Source organism: Mobula hypostoma, chromosome 22 (assembly GCF_963921235.1).
Source record: "Mobula hypostoma chromosome 22, sMobHyp1.1, whole genome shotgun sequence".
Classification (NCBI taxonomy): Eukaryota; Metazoa; Chordata; class Chondrichthyes; order Myliobatiformes; family Myliobatidae; genus Mobula; species Mobula hypostoma.
The window spans coordinates 49,989,809-50,016,747 of NC_086118.1; the positions used below are offsets into that span (position 1 = coordinate 49,989,809).

The 26,939-nt window shown below is 38.6% G+C and overlaps 1 protein-coding gene across 5 annotated transcripts in view; it reads left to right on the forward strand.

The window, feature by feature from the left end:
* The first annotated feature begins 201 nt into the window (after positions 1 to 201).
* The window catches only part of LOC134336380 (brain-specific angiogenesis inhibitor 1-associated protein 2-like), a 99,777-nt gene continuing 73,039 nt past the window's right edge, over positions 202 to 26,939 (forward strand). Inside the window, exons 1-4 of one of the 5 annotated variants that reach the window (XM_063030534.1) lie at positions 202 to 489; positions 10,119 to 10,194; positions 14,392 to 14,436; positions 17,058 to 17,144. In XM_063030534.1, the coding sequence (XP_062886604.1) occupies positions 442 to 489; positions 10,119 to 10,194; positions 14,392 to 14,436; positions 17,058 to 17,144 (256 nt within the window). In that variant the 5' untranslated portion in view covers positions 202 to 441. The remainder of the gene's footprint in view (positions 490 to 10,118; positions 10,195 to 14,391; positions 14,437 to 17,057; positions 17,145 to 26,939) is intronic. The other 4 variants (XM_063030535.1, XM_063030536.1, XM_063030538.1 and 1 more) reach the window with 4 other exon arrangements.

Sequence of the window (26,939 nt, forward strand, 5' to 3'; positions counted from 1 at the left end):
CAGAAACGTTGGTCATGACGTCAGGGAGTGCCGCCTCAACCTACCGCGACTCCGCGGGCGGGGAGAGAGGGGGGGCTGGCGATTGGCAGCCAGTTGCGCCCAATGGTCTTGCGGGATTCCGCGGGCCGGGCCAATGGCAGGCCGCCTGGCTCCGGCGGCTCCGCCCATGCCGGCGAGTTAGGTTGTCGGCGGGAGTCCTCCCCGCTCCGGTTCCTAGGCGACGGGCGCTGGCGGAGAAGCACCAGGGCTGGTTGCGGGGGCGGACTGGAGATCACTGTCAAAAGAAAGTGTGTGTGAGAGAGAGAGAGAGAGAGAGATAGCGATAGAGAGAAAAAAAAAGTTTCAGGGGGCGAGAGAGGCTTTTTATTCGCGGCGTGGAGTAACTTTTTTAGACTACTCCTGTGACTTGCTGGGTGCAGACTGAGAGGAGAGCCGGCAACCATGTCTCGCACGGAGGATATGCACCGAATGACCGAGGGCGTTTACAAGGTGAGTGCGGCCGCTGACCAGCCCCGAGTACAACTTTCTCCCACCCCAACCGGCTCTTTCCCCTTCTTTATACAGTCTCGGCCGTTGTCACAGGACTTTGACCTGAGTTTTGGACCTCGGCGAGGGTAATTTGCTCCCAGTTGCCCCGAGTTTTTTCTTTAAAAAAAAGAATTGCCCAGCTTACTTTGGTCTGGTGATTCCTGATTGATGTTTTTTTCGACACGGAAAGGTTTAGTTTAAGCAGCTTGCTTTTAAACTTTTAAAATTACCTTTGAAACATTTAGTTAGTGTTCTTGTAGATGGTAGGGAGAAGCGATGAGCTGGAATGGAAGGTTTTTTTTGGGGGAGAAGTATAGGTGTGTTTGCCGATCTGGGTGTGGGATTCTAGTGAGGTTGAGTATGAAGGTTGTTGATGAATATCGGAGTTTTGAACTCGTATATTGGAAATAGTTTATTTTTAAAATTATTCTTCATATCTATCGTTAAGTGATACGGAATCTCAGATAACTTAGTGATTTTTAGTTCTTGGGGGATGTGGCTTTTGGTGTAGTTCACTCTTTTCTAAAGAATAGTTTTCTTTGGCTTTGTATTGTTTTTAGTTGTCCTGCAGCAAAGAAAGACTGTGTACAAAAGAAGAGCTCGTGGAATTGTTCCTTTGAAGGCTGCTCTTGAATCTGTATGCAGTTGGTGTATGCTTTTTTTTTCAGTAGGGTTCAGTCACTTTGAAGGAGCTGTTTCAAGATCCCAGATGATGTGACGATCAATGTGTATACACTTTTAATGTGACTATTTTTAATACGTGTTTTGCAATGTGATAACATGAAAGTAGCCACAGGGGAAATTATGATACTCAGTCCACCTAAATAGTAAATAACTATAATTTTCCAACCGGGCTTATAGAATGTTTGAGCCTTTGACCTTATTGGGTAACTATTCATTGATATCGTCTATTTTTCCCCCAGTTCAAGTATACTTGCATAGTTAAAGTGAGATAAATGTAGCTACCACCAGGTTTTGGGAATTTGTTTAATTACCGGCAGACAATAATTTTGGCCTGTAGGTGGTGATCTCCAAGGTTTGTTAAGGGAAAAGTGTTCCCTTAATTTTAATGTTCTTTGTACTTGCCCTCTCGCCACCTTTTGTTACATTCTTGGTTTCAGTTCAAAATGGAGATGAGGAATCTGCAAATGCCACATTGTCCTGAGTGTTCTACTTTTCTACTGAAAATTGATATTCCCGTTTTATGATTTTCTGTTGCCATATCTGCAGTGGGTGATAATCAGTATCTTCCTGCTAAGGATTTTATTTCTCATCTGGTTTTATGCATTTCCCTAACTGTCAATTGATTTGTCATTCTAAAATGCAGCAGCAAATATTGGCATCATAAATGCCATCTGCAGAAGAAACGTGCTTGATTAGATTGTTAAGTTGTTTCAATAAATTTAAAGATGGCACCAGCTTCATTGCTGACCTTATCAAATTAAAAGCAGAAAAGCAATACAATTAGTGCTGGGTGTTTTCATTCTTTTTGGATGATTTCTTGGCTAGGTCTTTATTCCTTGGAATGTAGGAGAATGATAGGTAAGCTTAAGTGTCTAAAACGGTCAAGTCTTTTTCCCTAGGGTGAAACTAGGCATAAGTTTGGGGTGAGAGGAGGTTGATTGTAAAAGGGACCTCAGGAGGCAACTTTGTCACACACAGGGTGGTGAGTTAGTAGAATTAGCTGCCAGATAAGGTGGTTGAGGTAGGTACAGTAGTACAAGTTAAGAAGCATTTGGATAGGTACATGGAGGATTGGGGCTTAGGGGAATATGGGTTGATGCAGGGAATTGGGACCATCTGGGTGGGCACTATGGTTGCATGAGTTGGTTGGGCCAAAGGATCTTTATCTGCTGTGTGTCTTAAGTTCTGCTGCTATTATGCAGATGGTAAGGAGCAGAAACTGCCAGCAGCTCTGAAATAAAGGATGAGTAATTATGACTGTCAAGAACAGAAAATTGGAGATGCCAATTTAAGCAGAAAACTGGAGCATCGATGCTGAGTAGTGAAGTGCCTCAGTGAAAGCACAGTATATTGAGTGGGCTGCTTTATTGGTTCCTAGCCAAACTTAAGGTGGGTGTCCTGACACATCACAGTTTCATTGTGCGAATCAGGAGTTAGAATAGGAAGAGCATGCTTGTGGCATCAGGTGGATTCATGAGAGTTATAATCATGTTACTAGCTGGACAAATACGTGCCTCTGGACATTAGAAGGGCAAATTTAACTTTTAGAAAGTTTTCAGAATTTTAAACTCTAACCACACTTGAGAAACTTCCTTTCTGCTCACCACTTTCTGGCACATCTGGTTCTTAATTGCTCTCCCATTTGTCTTTTATTTGACCATAAGCTAATATTCATTCTTCCAAAGTGCTGTTTCTGCTTTTAAAAATTGGTACATTTCAGAAGAAAATGTAATTCTTTAATGGAGCACGTAAACTGGGCATTGAGAAATTAAGTGGAAGTTTTAGCAGCTGATCTAGTAATTATTATTGGAGAGACATTTTTGTGACTTTTTGTGAGAAGACTTTTTTGTATTGTAAGACTTTTAAATGGGTATTTTTTTTATTGAAGGACAAATGAGCAATCTGATGACTTTTGTTTTGGGGAATCACCATTCCATTTATAACCCTGGCTGATAGAAAGTGTTGTGCCTATGCACGGTATTTTAAGACTTGTGTTGCTTGTGATAACATTTGCTAAATTTACAGTACAATAAGTAACAGTTGCTGCAAATTACAATAGTATAATAGTTTAAATAGTGTAATGGATAAAAGACATCAGAAATCAGTCAGGAAGAAAATGTCATGAAGGAAAGAAATCTTTTGGTGCTGCAGGGAGTTGTGAAATATGGGTGAAGGATTGTGAGTTTCAGAGTGATCCATCTGAAATGAATTTGGCTTCAGATCTAGTTGTTGGATAAACTGAGACATTCCATAGTTCCCAACTAAGTTTTTGTCACCCAATTAAAGGCAAGGTCAAAAGACTGTAGCAGGCCTTTGAGATAGAATGCATACTCATGAGACATAAACAGTTTGTGCTCTAGTTTGCGGCCTGTTTGATCTGGATGAGGACTAGACATCTTTTTTTTGATATTTTAAAGATGTATGGGCTACATTTTTCACTTGCTGAATGCACATATTGTATTCTTATGACCAATTACAGAGGAATTGGATTAGTTTTGGGTTTTAAGTCTTTCCATAACCTACATGTGAATGTGGGTTCCATCCAGTCTCCATCTTAGTTCTTTTTAAAAGCACATCAGCTTTCACATCTGACTGGTTTTGATTGTTTCCTGAATTTAATACAATTTACAAATCTGCAGAAGGAAGATGCCAGATTGACTCTGGCTTTCAGGTGCTGATAAATTGATGTGCACTCACATTGAACACTGAATATTTTATCTGCACAGTGAAGTGAGTCATTAAGTCAGCACTTTGCTTCAAGTGAGAACAAGGAGGCTAAGGCTCACAGTAAAATAATTGGCAAGGATTCATAATGGAACACAGTCAGCTTGTGGGTGATTCATACTGGGTGATTTGAGAAATTTTACTTTGTTGTAGTTACTGTTTGCTGACTTTGAGTTGGTTTTACCCCTCCTTTCCACCCCTGCCCATTAGCTGATAATGTTGTCTGGAATGCCGAATTTCCATTTTGAAATGCATTCTTACTAACGCCCATCACCTCTGACCATAAGCAAATTACAAAAGAGGCATCACCACATCTCACCCCACCCCAAGAGATAAGCAAGTCTCCATTTTAGCTATAAAGTGCCGAGCAGAATTGCGCATAATCCTCCAAATGTGGCTGAACCAAAGTTTTATCCAGCCGTGACTTGACAATACTTGTACTCGTTAAAAGCAAGCATGCAGTATGCTTTCTTTATCACACTATCCACTTGAGTTGCCACTTGCAGGGAGCTGTGGTCATACCCCAAGACCTCACTGTACATCAGCACTCTGTCATTTACTGTGTACTTTCCTTTTGCATTTAACCTCCCAAATGCACCACCTCGCACATGTTGGGGTTAAACCCCATTTGCTATTTCTCTGGCCAAGATTTTAATACTTAATTAACTCTTTCAAACTGTGGCAAGTTATCTTGAATACGAAATTGCATAAGCAGTCCTTTCTCAGTTGTAAAGTTCCATCTGAAAGAATGACAAGTGGTCTGATGGATTGTTCAGTAATCTACTTTAATCATTACTACTTTACCTGATGCCTTTAACCCATCAAAAGCACATTATTATAATCATTACATGATAGCTGCATGAACCTATAATGCTGTAGTGTATAATGGAACACTGAAATGAGCTAAATTTTGGCCTCAGTTGGGTAAGTACTTTTCTGCTTTGTTGAAGCCGCAAGGTGGTCTTGGATTTTTTTGGTTGATTCATAGTAGCACCATTTCAGCTGAGCAGTAATATTTTATTGTGCTACAAATATAATTTATAGATTACAGCTTCAGCAATACTTTGCAATGCAGGCTATAGAAATATGAGTATCTCTACTGGATGGCCAGTTTGCTGGCTCATGGAACTAGTCTTCTGCAGATTATTAGTTTTATCCACATCTAATTGACCCTTTGGTTTGCCTTCATTCCTTTTTTGTTTCTTCTAATGCTTCTGTACATCTTTGCCAAACCTACTTTTACTGGTGAACCCACACTCCAATCATTAAGCTCAGTACAACCACCTCTGGCAAAATCCCCTTAATGTTGGATCTGTACACAGGACCCGCTGATTCAGCAATGGTAAGCCTTTCCTATTTCCGAGCTACCTACATTCAAGCTACTTCCTTGTCCAATCATTTTTAAGTTTGTACCCTGGTGAGTAGATGAGTCATGTGTCAATTATTCATCCACTTGACTCTTTCCTACGTTAATAATGACCTTGGGATTTAAGAGTCTATAGTCACTGATGTTGTTTATGTTACCACCCTGTTTCTTTACTGATAGTACTGAATTCTGGTTACACAAACACGCAATGAGAAAATTAGATATTTTACTGATATTCATTTGATTTGACCATAGCATAAGCTTATACCGTACAATTAAAGGAGTTTTATTTCCTACTATTTATACTCGTTCGTTATTTGTCATATGACGTAGGTGATCGTGCTCTTTCCATGACCAAGATTGTTCTTCGCAAGCTTTTTTACAGAAGTGGTTTGCCATTGCTGCCTTCTGGGCAGTGTCTTTACAAGACAGGTGATCCTAGCCATTATCAATACTCTTCAGATTTTCTGCTTGGCATCAGTGGCCACATAACCAGGACTTGTGATATGCACCAGCTGCTCATACGTCCACCACCTGCTCCAATGGCTCCATGGTGGGTGGGTGGGTGGGTTGGGGGGGGGGAGCTAAGCAGATGCTACACCTTGCCCAAGGGTGACCTGAAGGCTAGCGGTGGGAAGGAGCGCCTTGCATCTCCTTTGGTAGAGACACTACTACCCAGCCATTTATACTACACAGAATAACGTGTTATATGATGACTCTATTCTTAGTGTTAGCAAGGCTTGGAAATATTCAACTCTTTTAATTGTATATGTTCATGTATTGATTTCATTTAAGACTATAAAGGAGACACAATAATCTTACATAGCAAAAAGCTCTAACATGAAAATCCCTCCGTCTAAGAAGAGAGGGCAGCAGAAGAAAGGATACCAGGCTAGTTAGCCTGATTTCAGTGGTTGGGAAGATGCTGAAGTCCATTATTGAAAGAGGGGTTTCAGGTTACTCGGAGACATATGATAAAATAGGTCAAAGTCAGCATGGTTTTATAAAACGAAAATCTTGCCTGACAAGTCTGTTGGAATTCTTTGATGAAATAACATGCAGGATAGACAAAGGATAGTCAGTGGATGTTGCGCACAGTTTAACAAGTTAAGAGCCCATGGTATTACAGGAAAGGCACTAGCATGGATAGAAGATTGGCTGAGTGGCAGGAAGCAAAGAGTCAGAATAAAGGGAGCCTTATCTGGTTGGCTGCCAGTGACAAATGGTATAACGCAGGGGTTGGTGTTGGGATTGCTTTTTACATTATATGGCTGTGATTTGGATGACGGTATTGGTGGTTCTGTTGCCGAGTTTTCAGACAATACGAGGATAGGTGGAGGGGCTGGTAGTGTTGAAGCAGGGAGTCTGCAGAAGGACTTGGACTGATTGGCAAGACGGGCAAAGAAGAGGCAGATGGAATATAATGTGGGGGAGTGGATAGTCATGCACTTTGGTAGCAGGAATGAAGGCGTAGATAGACTATTTTCTAAATGGGGAGATGATTTAAAAATCAGTTGTGTCAATGGACTTGAGAGCCCTTGTGCAGGATTGTCTAAAGGTTAACCTACAGTTGAATCGATGGTAAGGAAGGCAAATGCAATATCAGCATTCATTTTGAGAGGACTAGAATATAAGAGCAAGGATGTGATGCTGAGGCTTTGTAAGGCATTGGTCAGACTACAGTTGGAATATTGTGAGCTGTTTTGGGCCCCTCATAAGACCATAAGATACGGGAGCAAAATTAGGCCATTTAACCCATCGAGTCTGCTTTGCCACTTCATCATGGCTGTTCCATTTTCCCTCTCGGCCCCAATTCCTGCCTTCTCCCTGGATCCCTTCAAGCCCTGACTAATCAAGAATCTATCAACCTTTGCCTTAAATATACCCAATGACTTGGTCTCCACGGTAGCCTGTGGCAACAAATTTCACAGATTCACCATTCAGAAATTCCTCCTCATCTCCATTCTAAAAGAACGTCCTTCTATTTTGAAGCTCTGTCCTCTGGTCTTAGATTCCCCCACCATAGGAAACATGGTATCCACATCCACTCTTTCAAGGCCTTTCGACATTTGAAAGATTTCAATGAGGTCACCCCTCATTCTTCTGAATTCTAGTGAGAACAGGCTCAAAGCCATCACATGCTCTTCATATGACAAACCTTTCAATCCTGGAATCATTTTCATGAGCTTGCTTTGAACCTCCTCCAATGTCAGCACATCCTTCCTTGGATAAGAGGCCCAAAACTGCTCACAGTACTCCAAATGAGGCCTCACCATTGCTTTGGTTATGAATATTATTCCTCTTGTATTTCAGAATCAGTTGCATGGATTTCAAGCAAATATTGTGCAGTGAACAAAACTTGTGTGCATACCCTTCCTATCCAATACCGTAGGAACTGATTGCAGATTTTGATCAGTATGAAATTGTGCAATTCTTGGTTACATTTGTACTTGACGAATGGAGGTGAAAAGTTAGAATAATAACTGATTTGGTTTAAAATTAATGACTTTGACAGATTAGTCAGGGGTTGTAGTTACACAATTTCCTAGTTGATAGAGTGCGGAGTGTGCCCTTCGAGCCGTGTTACCCCAGCAACCTCAATTTAACCCTAACCTAATGACAGGACAATTTACATTGACTGGTTAATGTATCTGGTACATCTTTAGACTGTGGGAGGAGACCAGAGCACCCGGGGAATACCCACTCATTCCATGGGGAGGGTGTGCAGACTCCTTACAAAAGGGCACTGGAATTGAACTCTGGAACGCCCCAAGTTGTGATAGCATTGCACAAACTGCTGTGCTACCATGGTGTAATAGCGATTGTAATAGTAGGTGGAATTCAGCAAACTGAATTTATAGAAGAGTTTTACAAAATGTGGCATTATCGACAGATGTTCAGCACCTTGGCTGATGTAAGATGGTTTTTACTGTCAAATTTACGATTGAAGTTTGTCCATGCTTTTTATTTCCCCAAAGCTGCTAGCTAAATTCATTGTAATAAAGATGAGCATAAATGATGAATTCTGGTCAATAATAGTTGGAAGTAATTAGTTTTCTGTTTCACTATGTAATTATTGGACTATTTCATCTAACCCATCAGTGAGCACTGACTGATGATAATGAGCATAACTACCAGCTATGAAGATCCCTTGTAGCTAATAAAATGAGAAGTTAAATAGGTTTTAACTGAACCAAGATGAGTTCTGGTTGATTTCAGCCAAGCCCTGTAAAATTGTTGTGAAGAAGGTTAACATAGAAACATAGAAAACCTACAGCACAATACAGGCCTTTCGGCCCATAAAGCTGCGCCGAACATGTCCTTACCTTAGAACTACCTAGGCTTACCCACAGCCCTCTGTTTTTCTAAGCTCCATGTATCCATCCGGGAGTCTCTTAAAAGACCCCATCGTTTCCACCTTCGCCGCCGCCGGCAGCCCATTCCACGCACTCACCGCTGTCTGCATTATATAAAAAAAAACTTGCCCCTGACATCTCCTCTGTACTTACTTCCAAGCACCTTAAAACTATGCCCCCTCGTGCCAGCCATTTCAGCCCTAGGAAGAAAACCTCTGACTATCCACACGATCAAAGCCTCCCATTATCTTGTACACCTCTATCAGGTCACCTCTCATCCTCCGTCGCTCCATCGCTCCAAGGAGAAAAGGCTGAGTTCACTCAACCTATTCTCATAAGGCATGTTCCCCAATCCAGACAACGTCCTTGTAAATCTCCTCTGCATCCTTAACGGTTTCCAAGTCCTTTCTGTAGTGAGGCAACCAGAACTGAGCACAGTACTCCAAGTGGGGTCGGACCAGGGTCCTATATAACTGGGTTCTCGGCCTGAAATGACAACTGTTTGTCAGGATGGTGCTGTCTGGACTGCTGAGTTCCTCCAGCATTTTGTCTGTGTTGCTTTGTATTTCCAGCATCTGCAGAATCTTTTGCGTCTGTAAAACTGATTGAGCTACATTCAGTATTCTGTAACACTACAGCTGCCCAGTTGTGTAAAAACAAGTATTTGTAAAGATCCTAGTAATCACAAGTAGTACCTGTGGAGTTGTAGCAGTTTAAAGTTCATGTATAGAAGGTATTATTAAAATATATTCTCCTGCTACCCTCCAAGAGAATCAAGAACATTAAGGAAGCACAATCTTACACATTTTTCAAGATCTGAGCATTGCTGGCAAGTGCAGCATTTATTTCCAGACTATTTCAGGGAATATTTAGGAGCCACCACATTGGTGGGTCTGGAGTTGCATTTAAATTGAGTAAGGGTGGCAAATTTACTCCTGTGAAGAACATTAATGAATCGGGTGGATTTTTACAAAAAGACAGCAGCATTTTGATCATAATTTCTTATAACTTACATAATTCCTGATGAGTAATTACTTCTGTTATCTTGGGATTTCACCTTGGGTTTCTGGTCTTTATTTTTACATTGTTTCATGGTGCTGAATACTGCTTGGAGTATAATTGTGTTTTCTACAATGAGAGAAATTGCACCACGTAGCCTGAGGAGGGAATTCATCCTCTGTACTTCTGTATTATGTTGAACTTGGCTTTTGAAATTAATTCCTTTGCCTTTTGTAAGACTGAATTTACTGTGTTTCATGTTTGCAGCAGAGGGCAAAATTCTACCATTTGACCAAGTGTAAATATGATCATATGAAAATATTTGCAGCAATTCAGCAAATTTTTGTACATCCTAAAAAAATAAACATTGCATTCAGTTCTTAACTATTGTGTAATATGAGGAGATTTGTGTATATAGAGTACTGATGATACAGATAAATTCTGACCTTTTATTTTCATAGACCATTATGGACCAGTTTAATCCAAGTCTGAGAAACTTTATCGCTATGGGGAAGTCTTATGAAAAAGCACTTTCCAGTAAGTTAATTGTCCATTTGTTTTATAATTTGAGTTTGTTCTTAATGTCCATTTATATGGTTAATGTCCACTCAAGTGATTGATGTCTATGTATGTTTTGTCCTTGGTTTTGATTCTTATTTTGTGTAACTATGTTTGCTCATCTTCATTAATTCTCCTTCAGCTAGATGGGTGTAGGTCACTGATTCCTAGGTTGGATCTTAATATTGCCTTCCACTGGGCATTGACCATGGATGAGACAGAATTGTCCATTATTTTGTCCATTTGTGATGGTTTGCTTGCAAAATATGGCACTTCTAACAGTCCTACTGAGAATAGAGACTTAACATACCAACTGGTGGAAGAATTGAATAGTGATCTCACTGCTAGATGTTTTAACCTTTAAATCACAGTTGACTTCAGCGGCTCTGTCTTGCTGAACTACATTGTGGGGGGTGCTCATACTGAAATCAAAAGATTGAAGATTAGCTTGATTTCTCACGTGTATTTGGAAACATACAGTGAAATGTGTCATTTGTGTCAAATCAAATCAACGAGGATTGTATTGGGGGCAGTCTGCAAGTGTTGCCAACATAGCACCCACATCTTACTAACCCTAACTGTACATCTTTTTGGAATGTGGGAGGAAACCAGAGCATACAGAGGAAACCCACGTGATCATGGGGAGAACGTGCAACTTCCTTACAGACAGTGGCAGGAATTGAACCCTGATTAACCATTATGCCACCATGCTGCCCCATGAATCCTATCATGTTCACTAATTGAGACCTAGTCTGCATTCAACAATGAAAAATAAAGTTGCATGAGGAATAAAGCCAGCCATCATTTTGGATTTGTTTAAAATGTGGTTACTTATAGGAAGGTTATTTAAAGATTATTGAGTTGGGATTTTCCTCCTGGAATGTAACTTTGTCCTTGTGAAATATCTTGAACAGCATGCCAAAGTTGAGAAAACTGTTTTCCATTCATTTCAATGCACAGTAGACCATCTGAACTCGTACTTCTAGAAGTTTTGAGTGCAAGCTTTTAGCTGTACAAGATGGAGGAGTCTACATTGGGGGGATAACATACAACAATACTATCAGTTTAATTTTTTGCATCTAGTTTTAAATGAACAATAAAAATCATATCAAATGTATTTTTGTCCACGAAAACATTTGCAAATAGCATTAAGTGTGGTGGGTTTATTTTTTTGTCCTCGTTTTTGGATTGAGTTTGCTCCCTGTGAGTCTGAGGATTTTGTGTTCATTCTGACAATAAATGGTTAAATGTTTGTGAGTCTGTTCATGTCGATGTTCACCAAAGGTTTTCTATATTTCTATTTCTATAAAAGTCTTTTTTAAAATTGTCATTCTGAAAGCTGAGGTTAAAAAACGGGGTAGAGGGAACAAGAAATTTATTGCAAAGAGTAAGTGGAAAAAGGAATTCGATGATCAGTACATGAGTTAGGATTAATTAGATATTCAACATGATGGTAGTAAACAAACCATTTACTAACCAATTTTCACAGCCTTCACTTTAAATCAAAATGATTGCAAATGCTTTAATTGAAAACTTTTAGTTATTACTTGCTCCTTGCTCTTCTTAGAAGATGCAATAAGAGTCTTATGAGCTAAACAGTTGCTTATTTTCAGGAGAAATTCTGTTGGGAATCTAAACACTGAGCTGGATGTTCGAAGCAGCTACTTAAGTTACAAGGCACATAAAATGATGTAGTGCAGTAGGCAGTCATTTGCCCCATTGTGCTTTAGACAGATCTTTGGAAGGAGAATCAAATTAATTTCTCTCTGTAGAATTGGCAGATTTTGTTTTCCTCCATTTCCCTTTTGAAAGTGCTTATCAAAATTGCTTCTATCACTGAGGAAGTGCAATTTGAGTCAAAAAATTCATGGCTTAGTTTTGTTTTTTTTTCTAAATTCATCATCTGGATGCTGAACGTTTTGACAGTTTCTCCTTTTCTTCATAACCTTTTGAATATCAAAGCTACTCTGATCTATGCTATGTGAAGTACCATTCCTGCTTCCCTGGTCACTAATGACAAACAAAAACTTTTCACCTTGTGTCCATTCTGGTGAATGGAGTCAGTTCATAAGTCAGCTATGTTCTTGTGGAATCATTCATAAGATTTGATGGGCTAAATGTTCTTTTCCTTACAATTGTAAATTTCCTTTGAATTTCTTAAGGTCTTCTTGTTTCTTTTGAAGACTTTGCTGCCCAGAATTAGTCATAATACTTTATAAAAGCTTGATATTTTATTGTATTTTCTACTTAATTTCTAAGTTTGTAAAGAATAGAGGATCCCATGTGTATTTTTAGCAGCTTTTACACCTATCACCTTCTAGCTATCCTCCTTCCTCTACCCCTACCTTTTTATTCTGGTGTCTTCCCCCTTCTTGTCCAGTTCTGAAAAAGGGTCTCGGCCCGAAGTGTCGACTGTTTATTCATCTCCACTGATGCTGCCTGACCTGTTGAGTTCCTCAGGATTTTGCGTGTGTTAGTCTGGATTTCCAACATCTGCAGACTTTCTCATGTTAATGATTTGTCACCAGGTCTTGCCACCTTTAGGGACTTGGGTACATTAACTATTGGTACCATTTTTTAAAAAAACATGGACCATTTATATTGCCTTCCCTCCTTAAATTATAATACTATATGTGATGCTGACAATTTTGGCAAAGTAAAAGCAGTGTTTGTAAGTACATTGGAATGAACTCAATTACTGAAATATGGAAGTAGTATCTGGTATTCTGTAAAATTCCTGATGGCCCTTGCTATTGAACCAACTCCCTTTTTTAAGTTTTGATTTATAGTAGCCTTTTGAAATTGATCTTTCTGAACTTTGCATAATGTCAGGAAAATCCCCTGCATAAAAGTATGATTCTAAAGAATTGATCATAGTTCTGTAGAGGAATGTAGTTGTACATTACAGTAAAGGGCCAACATCTGCAGTCAATCTTGATTCAAGTGGAGACATGGCAACAAACCAGCCCAAAGATAAGGAGTGAACACTTACTATCTGGAATGTCTTGTTTGAAAGTGATGTAAACAGGTTCAGTTGTCAATTTTAAAAAGGATTTGAATATATGTTAAAGATGACTACAGGGAAAGGTAGGGGGAACTTTTGAGGAGCTAGACAGTGCAAAATAATTTGTGGTTTAAATATCTCTAATGTGTAATATATATCTTGCAGTGTGCAAGGAAATCTGTTCTGCATTTCATAACCAAATAATCTCACATCTTGCCAGAAAAAAAAATTGCCATTGAATCTATTTGTAGTATTATGCATAAGCATTGCATAGCAAACACATTAAGATCTGGGGCTCCTGTTGCAATCTCAGGAAAAATCAATGCATTTCTTAGCCAATGCCAAAAATGGTACAAGAAATGATGTGTTGATATCCTGATTTGGATTGACCCAAAATAATCATTTGCAAAAACTAAACTGCAAATCTTAAACATGTAAGCAACTGATTTCATAGGTCAGAAGTTTTGAAAACTCAAATTCAGCAGATTTTGAAGTTGTTGTTAAGGGAGCTAGCAAACTTAACATTAGCTGAGGAAGAAATCTTAAACAGGAAAACTTTGCAGATGATTGCATACATCAGTGAAGTAATGCTAAATTATGTTTCATACACCAGGGGTAACTATTGCAATGTAAAAGTAATGTACACTTTTTGGGTTAATTCTGTTTTAGACCTGATATTTGTGGTAGTACAGTTGCTGATTAAAAATACCAAAATAATTATCAAAACACAGTTTTGTAAAGGAATATGAGAGGTTGCAAAATACTAATTCTCAGATCTTAATACAGAAAATGTAGTTACCTAATTTCGGGGCTCGAATCTAAATCTTTCTCAAGCTACATTTATATTGCCATTGCTTTAATTTAGATTTGGTGAGCAAGCTTCTGGCATTGATGTTTAGAAACCCTGCTCCTAATGGCAGACTCGAGATCTAATATGTTTGAGTCCTCAAGTCTGCTATTGGGTTAGGGGAGCCAACCTAGCTGGGATGGCACTAGGTACTGAGTTGCAAATGCTGATCTGGAATCAAAGCCTAAAATGTATATTAACGTGGCTGGTCAATTTTTGCTAGTGGTTGTAGCTATCACTAGTTCTGCTGGGAACACCATCTTGAATTTTGTTTTTTTTTCCACTGTTACTGTTTTTCCTAAACCTTGTTGGATCATTACCTCAGGCCACATGGGTGCAGAGAAAATCTGGATCAAGAAAGCTAGAACAGGTGAGAAATACCATACCGTATGTGCAGTGGATCGAAGTGTATTCGTGCATGTACGGAATCTGCATTTTGTAATTGCTCCGCTATTTCATGCCATTACTGAGACTGATTAATTTTTTTGGGAAAAAATACACCACAGTAATGGAAAATGAATGCTGATAGCATGCTGAGCTAATTTTTTCCCCTCTCCTTTTTTAAAAACTTTTTTTGCAAGCAAAATTTTGGTAATTAAAGCTGACTTAACAACATGTAAAGATGTAATAACGCTTGGTTAGTCAGCTGGTATTAAATTCGAGCCCTGAAGTTTTCTTCATATGACCCTTCTTTGTTGAAATGAATACTTTTCTTATTTACTTTAGTAGCATTCTGTGACTATGTCAACAGGTGCAATAGAAATAAATGTAAATTCATTTTTGAGATCCAATGTAACAAATACCTTGTAGGCTACTTGAAAGCCTATATTCTGATTACATTGTTCTCGTTGTGCATTAGTAAGACTGGTTCATACCTAGGACTGACTGTTATTAATCTTTTAGCTGGTTCATAACTTGTTGAAAGCACATTTTCTTTAACTTTGATAAATAACTCGCAATAATGTTTCCTTTTGTCAAGATTGAAAGTTGTGGAAGGATTCTGTCTCTTCTCTCTAGAAGGTTCTTGTCAACTGTTCAAAGTTGTGAGGCTCATGGTCTTTCCTGAATATCTCTTTAGGCTGAAGGAGAATTTGTGGAAATGAGCAACAAGAGAATCTCCACACAATGCAATTAATTAGTGTTGTTTTCATATTTTGGTGAAATGCAATATGTATACAATGTACAATCATCGACTGTACGTCGACTGCACCTCTTCCTACAGATGCTGCCTGGCCTGCTGCGTTCACCAGCAACTTTGATGTGTGTTACTTGAATTTCCAGCACCTGCAGAATTCCTGTTTTTTAATGTACAATCATTGCTTGCTTTGTGATCTAAAATAACTTAGTGAAGGTTGTACCTGTTTCTAAATGTTAAAATGCATGGAACTACTCAACTGTTCATTTTAATTACATTGTGAATGCCTTGGAAAGCCATTTTAAGAGTTATGGTTTGATAATATATTCTGAGCTTGGTGGAAATATTTATTGTTCTTCCATGATCCAGCATTAATGGAGTAAATTCTATTTCTGTATGATCCAATGTTTGAAAGTCCAGTTTAAATCTGATTCTCATTTTAATGGTCCTTTTAAAACAATTTCTTTTTGGTGGGGGGGAGAAGACTCAAAAATGTCAGTCTACATCATTGCTACATTGAGGATGCACATTGTGAAAGAGGACTTTGGCTTCAGTTTATTTTAAAGTAAAGCCCTTAAAGATGTGCTAAAAAGGTAACGATTACTTTAGCATCTTTTTCTCTGACACTTATAGTGTTTGTCGAAAGCATGTTGAAGCATCCAACAGTTTCGTCAAAAACCTTGTTAGATATTTTCGTTCATACAAAAGCAAGTCAATTTAAACAGACAAAACCACTTCAATATTGTTCGAGTGATTGAGAGCTAATGGGTGTATTTATGCTATTGCGATTTGAAATTGGATCTTGATAATATATGCTTCAGAAATCTAATTTGATATTTTTATTTAATTTACTTTGATTTAAAAAAAAATGTTTTGGGGAAATTGCCTTGTTCTGAAAAGGGTTGCAGTTCATTTTATTGAGACAAATGGAAATTTGAAATTGCATTTGATAAATGGTAAACTCTGTTTGGTTAGACCAAATTACAATTTAAATTCATTTCATTGTTGCCCCTCAATGAAATTAGTATATTTTATTGTGCAATAATTTAGTAAAGAAGCAAAATTAACTTCTAAAGCAAAAATGATTATTTAATTGAAGTCCTTCAGGCACTTAGTGGTGTAATTCTATCGGCAATCTCCTGAACAGTCGTTTGTGTATCTGCATCTAATATATTATGGAAGCAGACTTAATTATCCACATCTTTATTAGTTTTAATGAAATTTAAATAAAACCAGGTTTTAATTTTGTAAATTATATTAGTTTATTTTGTATCTGATTGAAAGAAGGCTGATATACAACTTGCTATACATTTGAGCTACTATCCTCTGATATCTATAATCCTTAAAGCCTCTATCAAATGATTTAGAAGTATATGGGTAGAAATTTGTTTCAGTTTGCCCCCTCACTGAAAGCGTGTGGATGTGGATAATTAACTGTGATTGTACACCACTCCTGGTCAACGGAGCTGAATATCGGGAGTAAATTACAATAGAGGGAAGTAGCTCCAGCATCTGTTTCGTCCTCGAAAAAGATGACAGATTTCTACTTCCTAGTTTTTGACTGTTTTGCTTTAATTTCTTCCATTTTTCCCAGCAAATGAAGCTTGAACCTAGATATCTCATTAAAATGCTGCATATGTTTCTCCCACTTTTAATGATTGTACCAAGTAATCCAAAAATGCTGCTTTAAAGTATTCTGGTGCCAATGCTTAAATTCTCATTAATGCTGTTGAAAAGAGGGGAAAAAATGCTGAAATGGTTTCTTGGTGTTAAGTCACTTAACTCTAGGAATAAAAGTGTTCTGCGTATTTTTGCACTTTTCTACCAACACATTTTCTGAAATCTGAATATTCCAGGTGTATCCTTTGCAGCAAAAGGCTATTTTGAGGCCCTGGTGAAAATGGGTGAACTAGCCAGTGAAAGTCAAGCTTCCAAGGAGATGGGTGAGTAATGAATAGCATGGTGGTTGGAATAAGATTGAACTGCACGGTGAAATTTGTGCTTCAGTTTGCTCTGTGAACATAGAAAATATCACCTGGTTTTAGATACATTAACATACTTCTATACTAGCCCTCATTGGTGATTGTGTATTCAATCAAAGTCTTCATGCATCTGCCAACATTTTGGTATTTGATAGTACCAACATCATTTAAAAGTGACAATCTGAGCATGCTTGATCCTGTTGAAAGTTAAGAACACGAACCTCTTGGACTGCATCTTGAGAAGTGTGGAAAGTGAAATAAAAAAAGTTGGAAATCTGTCCATGAGTCGCTTTCATTAAAGCTAGGAAATGTTAGAAACAAGGTTTACTTTACACTGCATAGAGAGAGGAAGGGTGGAGTTCACATGGGGCTTATCTGTGATAGGGTGGCGATCAAGAGAAAATGGACGGCATGTATTGGTAGAGGGAGGGTGCCGAAGGAGGAGGTGTAATCAGACGGAGAGAACAGAGATGCAAAGCAGAAAGAAAATGTATAGGAAATCTGTGAGCACAACAGATTGTGGAATCAGAAATGAAAGAGAATGTTGAAAACTCAGCAGATCAGGCAGCTTCTGTGGAGAGAGGAAATGCTGACTGTGTTAGGATATCGATCTGACCTGACTGCAAGCTCAATGTAGTCCTTGTGGACTAGACAGCTCCAGAAAGTGTTCACCCAATCCCTCTTCGGTTTCTCCAATGCAAGAAAGTCTACATAGTTGGGGGGAAAGTTTGTGTGAGCATTAAATTGGATTTGCTCTGACAATCCTCAAAGTTGAAGTGGATTGTCAATAAGGTCTGTGAGTTTTGGGTGATACACAGGAGTACTGTCAGCACCTTTTGAAACCATTGGACTCATTCAGTAGGAGTAGAGATTTGATAAATTATCTGCATCTTCTGTTAGTAATTCCTGTGTGGAATGTAGTTCATTCATGCAGTATTTGAGTTATATTTTTAGCATGCATCAAATGATTTCCATACTGTAAGCACAGCAGTATTTTTGTATGACACAATCTGAAAGGTTATTTGACAAAGGAGATTACATTCTCAGTACCTTTTAATGTATCAGTTTTTTCAAACGTTTACAAACATATTTTGGCAAGGCCATCACTTGTATCATGTTGGTGTGTGGAGGTGTAGGAATTTTAATCTAGAGCCTTTGCACAAACTCACAGGCGATCTTTTTGTGTGTACATGTTTATAGTCACATATTTCCAACTGTCATACTCCTCACCCTCTATTTAAAGTAATAGTAAATTTTAATGTTGTGCAATTATTGCATATTGGTATTGATCTTGATTTAGCTTTAACGCAGTTGTATGGAAGATACCAACAACGTGCTTAGAACCACCTCTAAAGATGCATTGGAGGCCATAGGCTTGGACAAGCATTGAAACAGGCCTTAGGCTCACCTTGTCATTCTGACCATCTTGTTCTCTATACTAATCCCACTTGTTTACAATAATTTCAGATCCCTCAATGCCTTGTTCATTCAAGTACCTGTCAAGTTACCTCAGGGCATTGCTCTGAATGACTTGTGTTTTTGGTCCATTAGATTGCTACTTTGTTCTTTCTCATGTAATCTGTTTAAAATACTGTAGGGGCTAAAGAAATGTTTGGAATTTTTTGCCTCTTTCCACCTTTATTAAGGTATTTGACTTAATAAATATTTGAGAAGAAAGAGTGAGTACATTTGCAAGGAGTATAAAAACAGGGGGCAGGGGCCAGGGGCCACCTGTGCCCATATCTTCGAAGGTGATTGAACTGCTGGAGATTTTTATTCTCTTTTCAAGAATCCTTAGATCCATCATGTACAAAAGCCAGGAACCCTTGGAAAATATCAAATTGTAGGTTGTGCACATCTACTGGAAACTTTCAGAGTCATGGATCTTTGGCTAGCCTGGAAAAGGTACCACTCCTTAACAGCAGAGATATGGAATTAGTGGAAATGTTCAAAGTTACAGTACTGTGCAAAAGTCTGAAGCGCACATAGCTAGGGTGCCTAAGACATTTGCACAGTACTGTAATTTTTGTGTATTGCACTGCAGTGTCATAAAAAGATTTCTTGATGTATGTGAGTGATAAGCTGATATGGGTCTCTATAGTGGACTGAGTGGGAAGGAGACAGGGAGGGCAGTCCTGGTAGGGGGGAAAGGGAAGGGAGGGGGAGGGAGCAGGAAGCAACAGAGGCATTCTGTAATGATCAATAAACTAATTGTTCAGAATCAACTGACCTTGCCTGTTCTCAGGGCTGGGTGTGTCTGCATCTGTGCCAACCCCACCCCAGTACTCTTTCTCTGCCAGCTGTCCAACATCCCTCCCACAGCCCTCCCCCCTCGCCATGCCCAACCAGATTTACAAACTCGCTCTCCGCTCCCTGTTGACAAATTCAGTACTGTTCAGAAGTCTTGGGCGCCCTAACTATGTAATATATACACCTAAAACATTTACACAGTATCGTAGATAAACTAATGAAAACCTGGTTCTGATGGAAGAATCCAGAACCTGAGGGAAAACCTTGTTACCAAGCGAGTGGTTATGATGTGGAATATGCTGTTTGAAGCAATAGTGGAAGCAGATTTGGCTATAGTTTTCAAAAACAGATTGGCTAATATTTGAAGGGAAAATTTGGGCACAGATATGAGGAACTGTAATGTAACAATGTGGTGTGGGCTCAATGGCCCAAAGAACCTCTAGTACTGTAACAGTTCTGAATTTCTTCTAGATTTTGTGTACCTAGCTACTGTTTTACCTAATTACTAAAGAGCAGGAGAATTGAGGAAATAATCCAAAATCAGCAAAAAAAACCTCAAAAATTACAGGATGCTGACCAACAACTGAAATGCCAGTAATTCCATATTTGAACTATTTAAAGTCTAAGTCAGTGAAAACTGTAAATTTAAGTTAAATCAAATAAATTGCAGACAAGATGTTCTCTGTAAGCTCCCATTAATCTTTATTTATCAGTTATATAGGTTTTTTATAAGTTGCTTTTGATATTAGCTGTAATCAAGTAAACCAGAACTGGGGAGGTGTTCATTATTCACCTCGTAAATTCACATTGACAGCAACAACTGGGTGTTTCACTTGAATGCAAAATATTCCCTATAGTAACAATAGTTTCTGTAGCCAAACTGGTTGTTCTTCAAATATTTGAACTGTTGTGACTTGCAGAGCAGTTTATGTCTAGCAACAGCACCTGTGATGTTTGTCTTGGAGTTTATATCCAAAAACAGCAACTGTGGTGTTTATATTCCATAAGAGCAGAATGTATTAAATGTTTGGAGCATGGGACTGTAGTTTGCATTTGAGTAGATCAATAGTGTGATTATTTAATCATTAGTACAATTGAAGCTATCATCCTTGGGCACTGGCATAGACTCCTTTCCCTCGCCAGGTTCATCCCATTGTCAAAAAATTGTCCACAGCGTCGGTGGTACTTCTAGGTTGGACATTGGATGACATATCTGTGTTGCTGAGAGTGAATGCACTGTGTTGGAAACTGCTCAGCGTCATAGAAACATAGAAAATAGGTGCAGGAGTAGGCCATTCGGCCCTTCGAGCCTGCACCGCCATTTATTATGATCATGGCTGATCATCCAACTCAGAACCCCACCCCAGCCTTCCCTCCATACCCCCTGATCCCCGTAGCCACAAGGGCCATATCTAACTCCCTCTTAAATATAGCCAATGTACTGGCCTCAACTGTTTCCTGTGGCAGAGAATTCCACAGATTCACCATCCTCTAGCTAAAGAAGTTCCTCCTCATCTCCATTCTCAAAGGATGCTCCACTATTATGGAGCTGCATCCTCTGGTTCTAGATTGTCCCACTGTAGGAAACATCCAGTCTATTGAGGCTTTTCAACATTTGGTAGGTTTCAATTAGGTCATCCCTCATTCTTAATTCCAATGAATACAGGCCCAGATCCATCAAACACTTCATATGACAAGCTGACTGCTAACTGTTGAATCATAATCTGTTTAATGTTTTGTTTTCTGGGTGTGTCCTGTTTCATACTGAGCGTGTGAGTTTTTGAAATTGGAGATCAGTACATTTTAGTAACAAGTCCTATTTCCCCTTGGTCTTGAAGTATGAAGATACATTTACTATTTTAGTTTCAAAAAATGCATTTCATACACTTCTTTGTGCACTTCTGCCAGCAGAAATGGTGGATTGGGTTCAATTTCAACTTTTAAGAGAAATTTAGATAGGTGCATAGATAAGAGGGATGTGGAGGGCTATGGTGCAGGTCGGTGGGACTAGGCAGCATAATAGTTTGGCATGGACTAGATGGCCAGATGGTTTGTTTCTATGCTGTAGTTTTCTATGACTCTGATTCTAAATCAGAAATTGCTTGCTTTGCATGTTTGATGTGATGATGCCAATTTCCGGTACTTGTCAGGAAACTGCACTGCATATTTTATCGTAGTTCATCCAGCCTGGATGTTCTGTGGCTGCCATATTTTGGCCAACATAGCACAACATGCCTTTGCAATTTAAGCTTGAAAATTGGATCTAAATGCAATCCGCAGTGGGAGAGTTTCAAGTAGAAGGTTGGGAACCTTCAGTGAGTTGAAGTATTCCTGGCTGAGGCATTTGTCTTTCGTTTTCACTGACAAACCACTGCATTGATTTGTGAGTACTGCCAGTTTGCAGATGGACAGTGGTGACAAAATCTACATTGTGTCTGTGCCATAGATCTTGAAATCGTTGGCTTCAGTGATCTGTGACTATGGCCTGATTGTGGCATGGAGCCCAGTTCATGTTATTCCTTACCATTCTGGAATCTCATTACCCAATGCTAAGTCATTGATTCCTTCCCCTGTGAGTGACATTTCCCCTCCTCATTCCATCACAATTTATTTTTCTTCCCTCTCACCCATGGCAGCCTGTGTGACTGCCAAAAGAGAATTCTTTAACAATCCCAACCTACTTTCCATGGGGCATATGCAAATAAGTTGGTAGCCATGAGCTCAAGCAGTAGCTGCTACTTTTGAATGTGTGAGTTGGCTTCTGTTTTTAAATAGGAGAAAACCACAGAGGTTTCATAAAGTGAGGATGTTGTTGTTTAGATCTTTTTTGCACCTGTTTTGGCATTGGTGGGAGGCAGGGGAAGGTAAGAACCTATCACATACATTTAATGCACTGGAAAAGTAAAATGCAATTTTCAAGTTATTAAATCTTAACGGGGTTTCTACGTAAGCTTGTTTTAATTAAAACTTTGAATCTGTTTGAAATAACTGAGGACATGTAGTTTGTTTCATCAATTAAATATTTTTGAGTATTAGTAGTGAGGCAAAAGCATCTTCTGAGATGATTGGGCTCTTTGGAAATGAGTTAATGTCATGTCACTTGTAGATCTAGAAAGTACAGTGACCAGTCATGAATTGTTAAAGTAGTAGCATTTATGGAGTCAGATCTGCCAGAAAAGATGGTGTTACTTCAAGAATTTGATAAGCAAGCTCTTTATGCTGCTGGGCAAACTTGATTAATGTTTTTAGTGACTGGAGTCCTAATATCCATCGGTATTGAGTAACAGTAGTTTACTAACTATTTCTAGATAGCATTTCATCAAACATCAGCAAGAGTTTAGTCGATGAAGCATTGAGTTAATTTGAATAGATTAAATTTCTTAAAGGAAGAAAACTATTTAAGTGCATATGTCTTGTATATAAAAAGCTGAAGGTCAAAGTTTCTGAGGTAACTTAATTTTCATTTAGTAGATGAATCTATGTGATGGTGTCTTGCTGAATTTCTCTATTTCTTCCCATTGCTGAAGAGCAGAGGTGATATTTTGAACCGTCTTTATTCTGTACCAAAATTGTTGATGTACTGGTATTGAATCAAGATTTGAAAACATTTTCTCAAATTGTTTTGTTTACTGCTGGGCAGCTTAGATTGAAATCAGTGTTGTTAACATAAGCACTAGCCCACTTTTACCCAGAGCAGCTTCATATATGAGGCTATATGATGGTAGTTAGCAGACATTCTAATTTATGGAAGATACATCAGATGAATCATTTATTAATTATTCCATGTTATCATAAGTTGATGGAAAGGTCACAGTTCAGAAACTGGATTCTTGACTGAAACTTTCTTCCCTCTCTTGTACTTTTTCCAGGTCACTGTTTACTCTTGGTAGTTTGAGAAGAATTGCAGTAGCCTTTTCACTGCCTTGGCAAAGGTTTACTAAAAGTACTTGGGCCACAAATTCACAATAGGGTCTTTGTCTTTAGGATCATCCCATTGTGTTTCAAAATAAAGGCAACTTTTTGGTAGAGCAAAAATCTATCTACTACCAAATACTTGTCAAAGCTTTAAAAAAAATTCTTAGAATCTAAATCAGGTTTTGTTATCACTGTCTTATGATGCGAAATGTGTTGTTTTACAGCAGCAGTACATTGTAAAGTCAAAAAAATTACTCTAAATTACAAAAAACAAATAATTATGAGTATTCGTGGGCCATTCAGAAATCTGATCACCTAGAGGAAGAAACTTTTTCTGAATCACTGAGTTTGGGTCTTCAAGTTCAAGTTTAATTATTTAACCATACATGAATACTCATAAATACAACTTAATCAAACAACATTCCTACAGGGCCAAAGTGCAAAACACAGTAGTCACAGTCATACACAGCACAGGGCACATATAGCACATATAAGATGATAGTAAATATACTATCACACAAAAAAAAGGCTCTTGTATGACCTCCCTGATGGTAGTATCAAGAAAAGGGGCATGTCCCAGAGGATGAGGGTCGTAATGATGGATGCTGCCTTCTTGAAGATGGCGTCGGTGTCTGTGATGAAGCTGGCTGAGTATAACCCTCTGTAGCCCCTTTCTACCCTGTGCATTGGAGCCTCCATACCAGGCTGTGATGTAACCAGTCAGAATGCTCGCCACTGTAAGAAATCTGTAAGAGTATTTGGGGATGTGTCAAATTTCCTCAAACTCCTAACCAAGTTGAGTTGTGTTTAAACCAAGTAGATCCCTGTGTTTAAAGTTAAACTTAATTCAGAATAAGTGCAAAAATTGATACCATCGGAGCACTCTTTCTGGTGTATCCAGGGCAGCAATATTTTCATCGCGTGTATAGTATCACTATTACTAGTTTAAGTTATACTGTTCCATTTTTAGAGTAGATTGATATATAAACTGGTAGTCCCGCATATGTTTTTAAATAGCAAAAACACTAACTGGGTAATAGATGTTCAATAATACCTGAATATTGCTTATGTTTTCAGTAATGTGTGGAGATGGCTGAAACTGATCAAAGACCCTGGCAATATTGGAACCTTGGGAGTTCCACTAAATTTAATGGCATTTATTTTTCCGTTCAGCAAATAGCTGACTGGATAGCCAGGTTGACACTGATTGCAGTCATCACCTACATTTGCAGGGAAATCTGGAATGGAAAAAAAAGTGTTCCTTGGGATTTTGTTCATGGTGGCCTTCAATAGATGCTTGAAAATGCACTTCTGCTTTGGAGCTGTGTGTGTTCCTTTTACGAGCAGTTTGTGTCTTGATCCCTTGATAAAACATACTGAAGCCTGTTTTTAAGCAATTTGCCTCCTGGTTCATTCACTGAGACACTTGAACCTTTATGAATTTGCAGTCCTGCACACCTGTCAGTGGAGTGTCTGAGTATTATTATCAAGGATAGATTTCTTTCACCATCCCACACAGTCAGAGCATACTGTTTTATGTATATGTTTTTGCTTAAGTAGGTTCATTACAATTCTCATTCATGTCATGGGCAGTTATTAAAAATAGAGTTCTAAATCATAACAAAAACAGATACAGGAACAAATACTTCAGAACAGAGTTGAGGATGAATTACTTTAGCCAGAGGGTGATGAATCTGTGGAATTCTTTGCCACGGGCAACTGTGGAGGCTAAATCATTGAGTATATTTAAAGTGGAGTTTGATAGGTTCTGAATTAGTAAGGGTGTCAAAGGCTTTGCGGAGGAGAATAGAGCTGAGAGGGATAAATAATCAGCTTTGATGGAAAGGCAGAGCAGATGTGATGGGCTGACTGACCTAATTGTGTCCCTATTTCTTATGGTCTTAATGATATGCATTTTTGAAACAAAGCTGCTGTTGAAAAGTAATAGTTTGCTGCAACTGAAATCTTGAAGGCTGAGGAGATTATTGAGTACTGGCAAAACAGTTCCAAATTAGCATATTGTGTGATCTGAATGAGGGTTTGCAAATGGTGCAGTTCCATGCAACTGCTGACCTCGACTTGTGGATAGCCAAGGCCGTGCGTTTGCTGTTGTTGGTCGAGGGAAGTTGCTGTTTACATGTCTTGCTAAATTTTCTTTGGGCTATTTTACAAATGCTGTATAGGAAAAATAAGGCTTTTTTGTCTACTGGTTGTTCAAAAGATTAATTTGTTTATAATTTCGTTAAGGCATTCCACAAAAATTAATTTGATATAGGCGAATGGTAACTTGCTTAGAAGGTGATATTTGTATTTTGTCCCTTTCACTAACCACCCAGCACGGAATAAGTTTCATTACTAGTTAATTATTACAACTGGGTCTTTGCCCAAAGCATCAACTTCCTCCCTAGATGCTGCCTGATTTGCTGAGTTCCTCCAGCATTGTGCGTGTGTTCTCTGGCTTTCTGTAGCATATTTTGTGTTAAATATTACAACTTTCTAGAAACCATTGATGAGAGCTATTAAGCATTTGGTGCTCCAGAAATCTAAGTAGTATGCTTCTCCACTCTGTGGATTATAAAAAAGCACATTAAATCAACTTCTCCTGTCAACAGATTTACTTTTTGCCATTCACTGTTGCCTACTTTTAAATCAGTGTACAGCTGTTTTCTCCCCCCAAGCACTGCTTTGTTACAGTGCAACCTGCGTTAACTATATTCCATGATCATCTTGCACAAAATATCACCTTTTGACTGCAATTTCTTTGTGATGACTGAAATTTGTGAGTCTATTTTCATCACCCCCCACCATATTATTGCATAATATAGGACTGTTGTGTAAGACTAAATTTGATATTGCCTGCCAGTTTCCTTATTGAAGGCATCCTTTAATGGTGGATAAGGGGAGTCTAGTATACTGATTAAATAAAGAATGGCTAGTTATTGTCTAGCAGGCTAAACTACTGAATGCTGTTCTGAGCATATTTTAGAAACAACTCATTAGTGTGACATGTTGTTTAAGAACAAGACAGCCAGTGCTTTGTAGTCAGTTATATTGGTTCTCAAATGCATTATAGCAGATAGAATGGTCATTTTCAACCCAAATGCATTCAAAACAGGCTTTTGTATCCAAATCTGTTCTTCGTGAATTTTTATTACTTGCATTTCAAAGTGAAAGTTATTACAAGTTTTACATGTGGGAAATGACAGTTTTAATGGAGTAGACTAGTTGCTTTGGTGTATTATAGATGCTAGCTGGTGTATCATAGTTTAGCTATGCACTTAGCACAGTTAATTTAAGATGTGACCTTTTATTTTTGTCTTATGCTTTAGTTTTCCTGTATCTTTGAGACTGGACGGTTCTAACACTTGCCCATTTGTGCGTATGCATGCCTCATCGGTCTCCTCCATTGGGCTGTTTTGCCACATCAGTGCTTTGAACAGATGTAGATGCATTTCATCTTTGACCTTGAGTGAGTGTCTTGGATGTAGAAATATTGTAGGAAGGGAGATGCTTCCTAAAATGATGTTTTAGTTGATTCACAGATTCGAGCAGTTGTGGTAAAGGTGGAATTATTCACTTTAAATCTCTCTG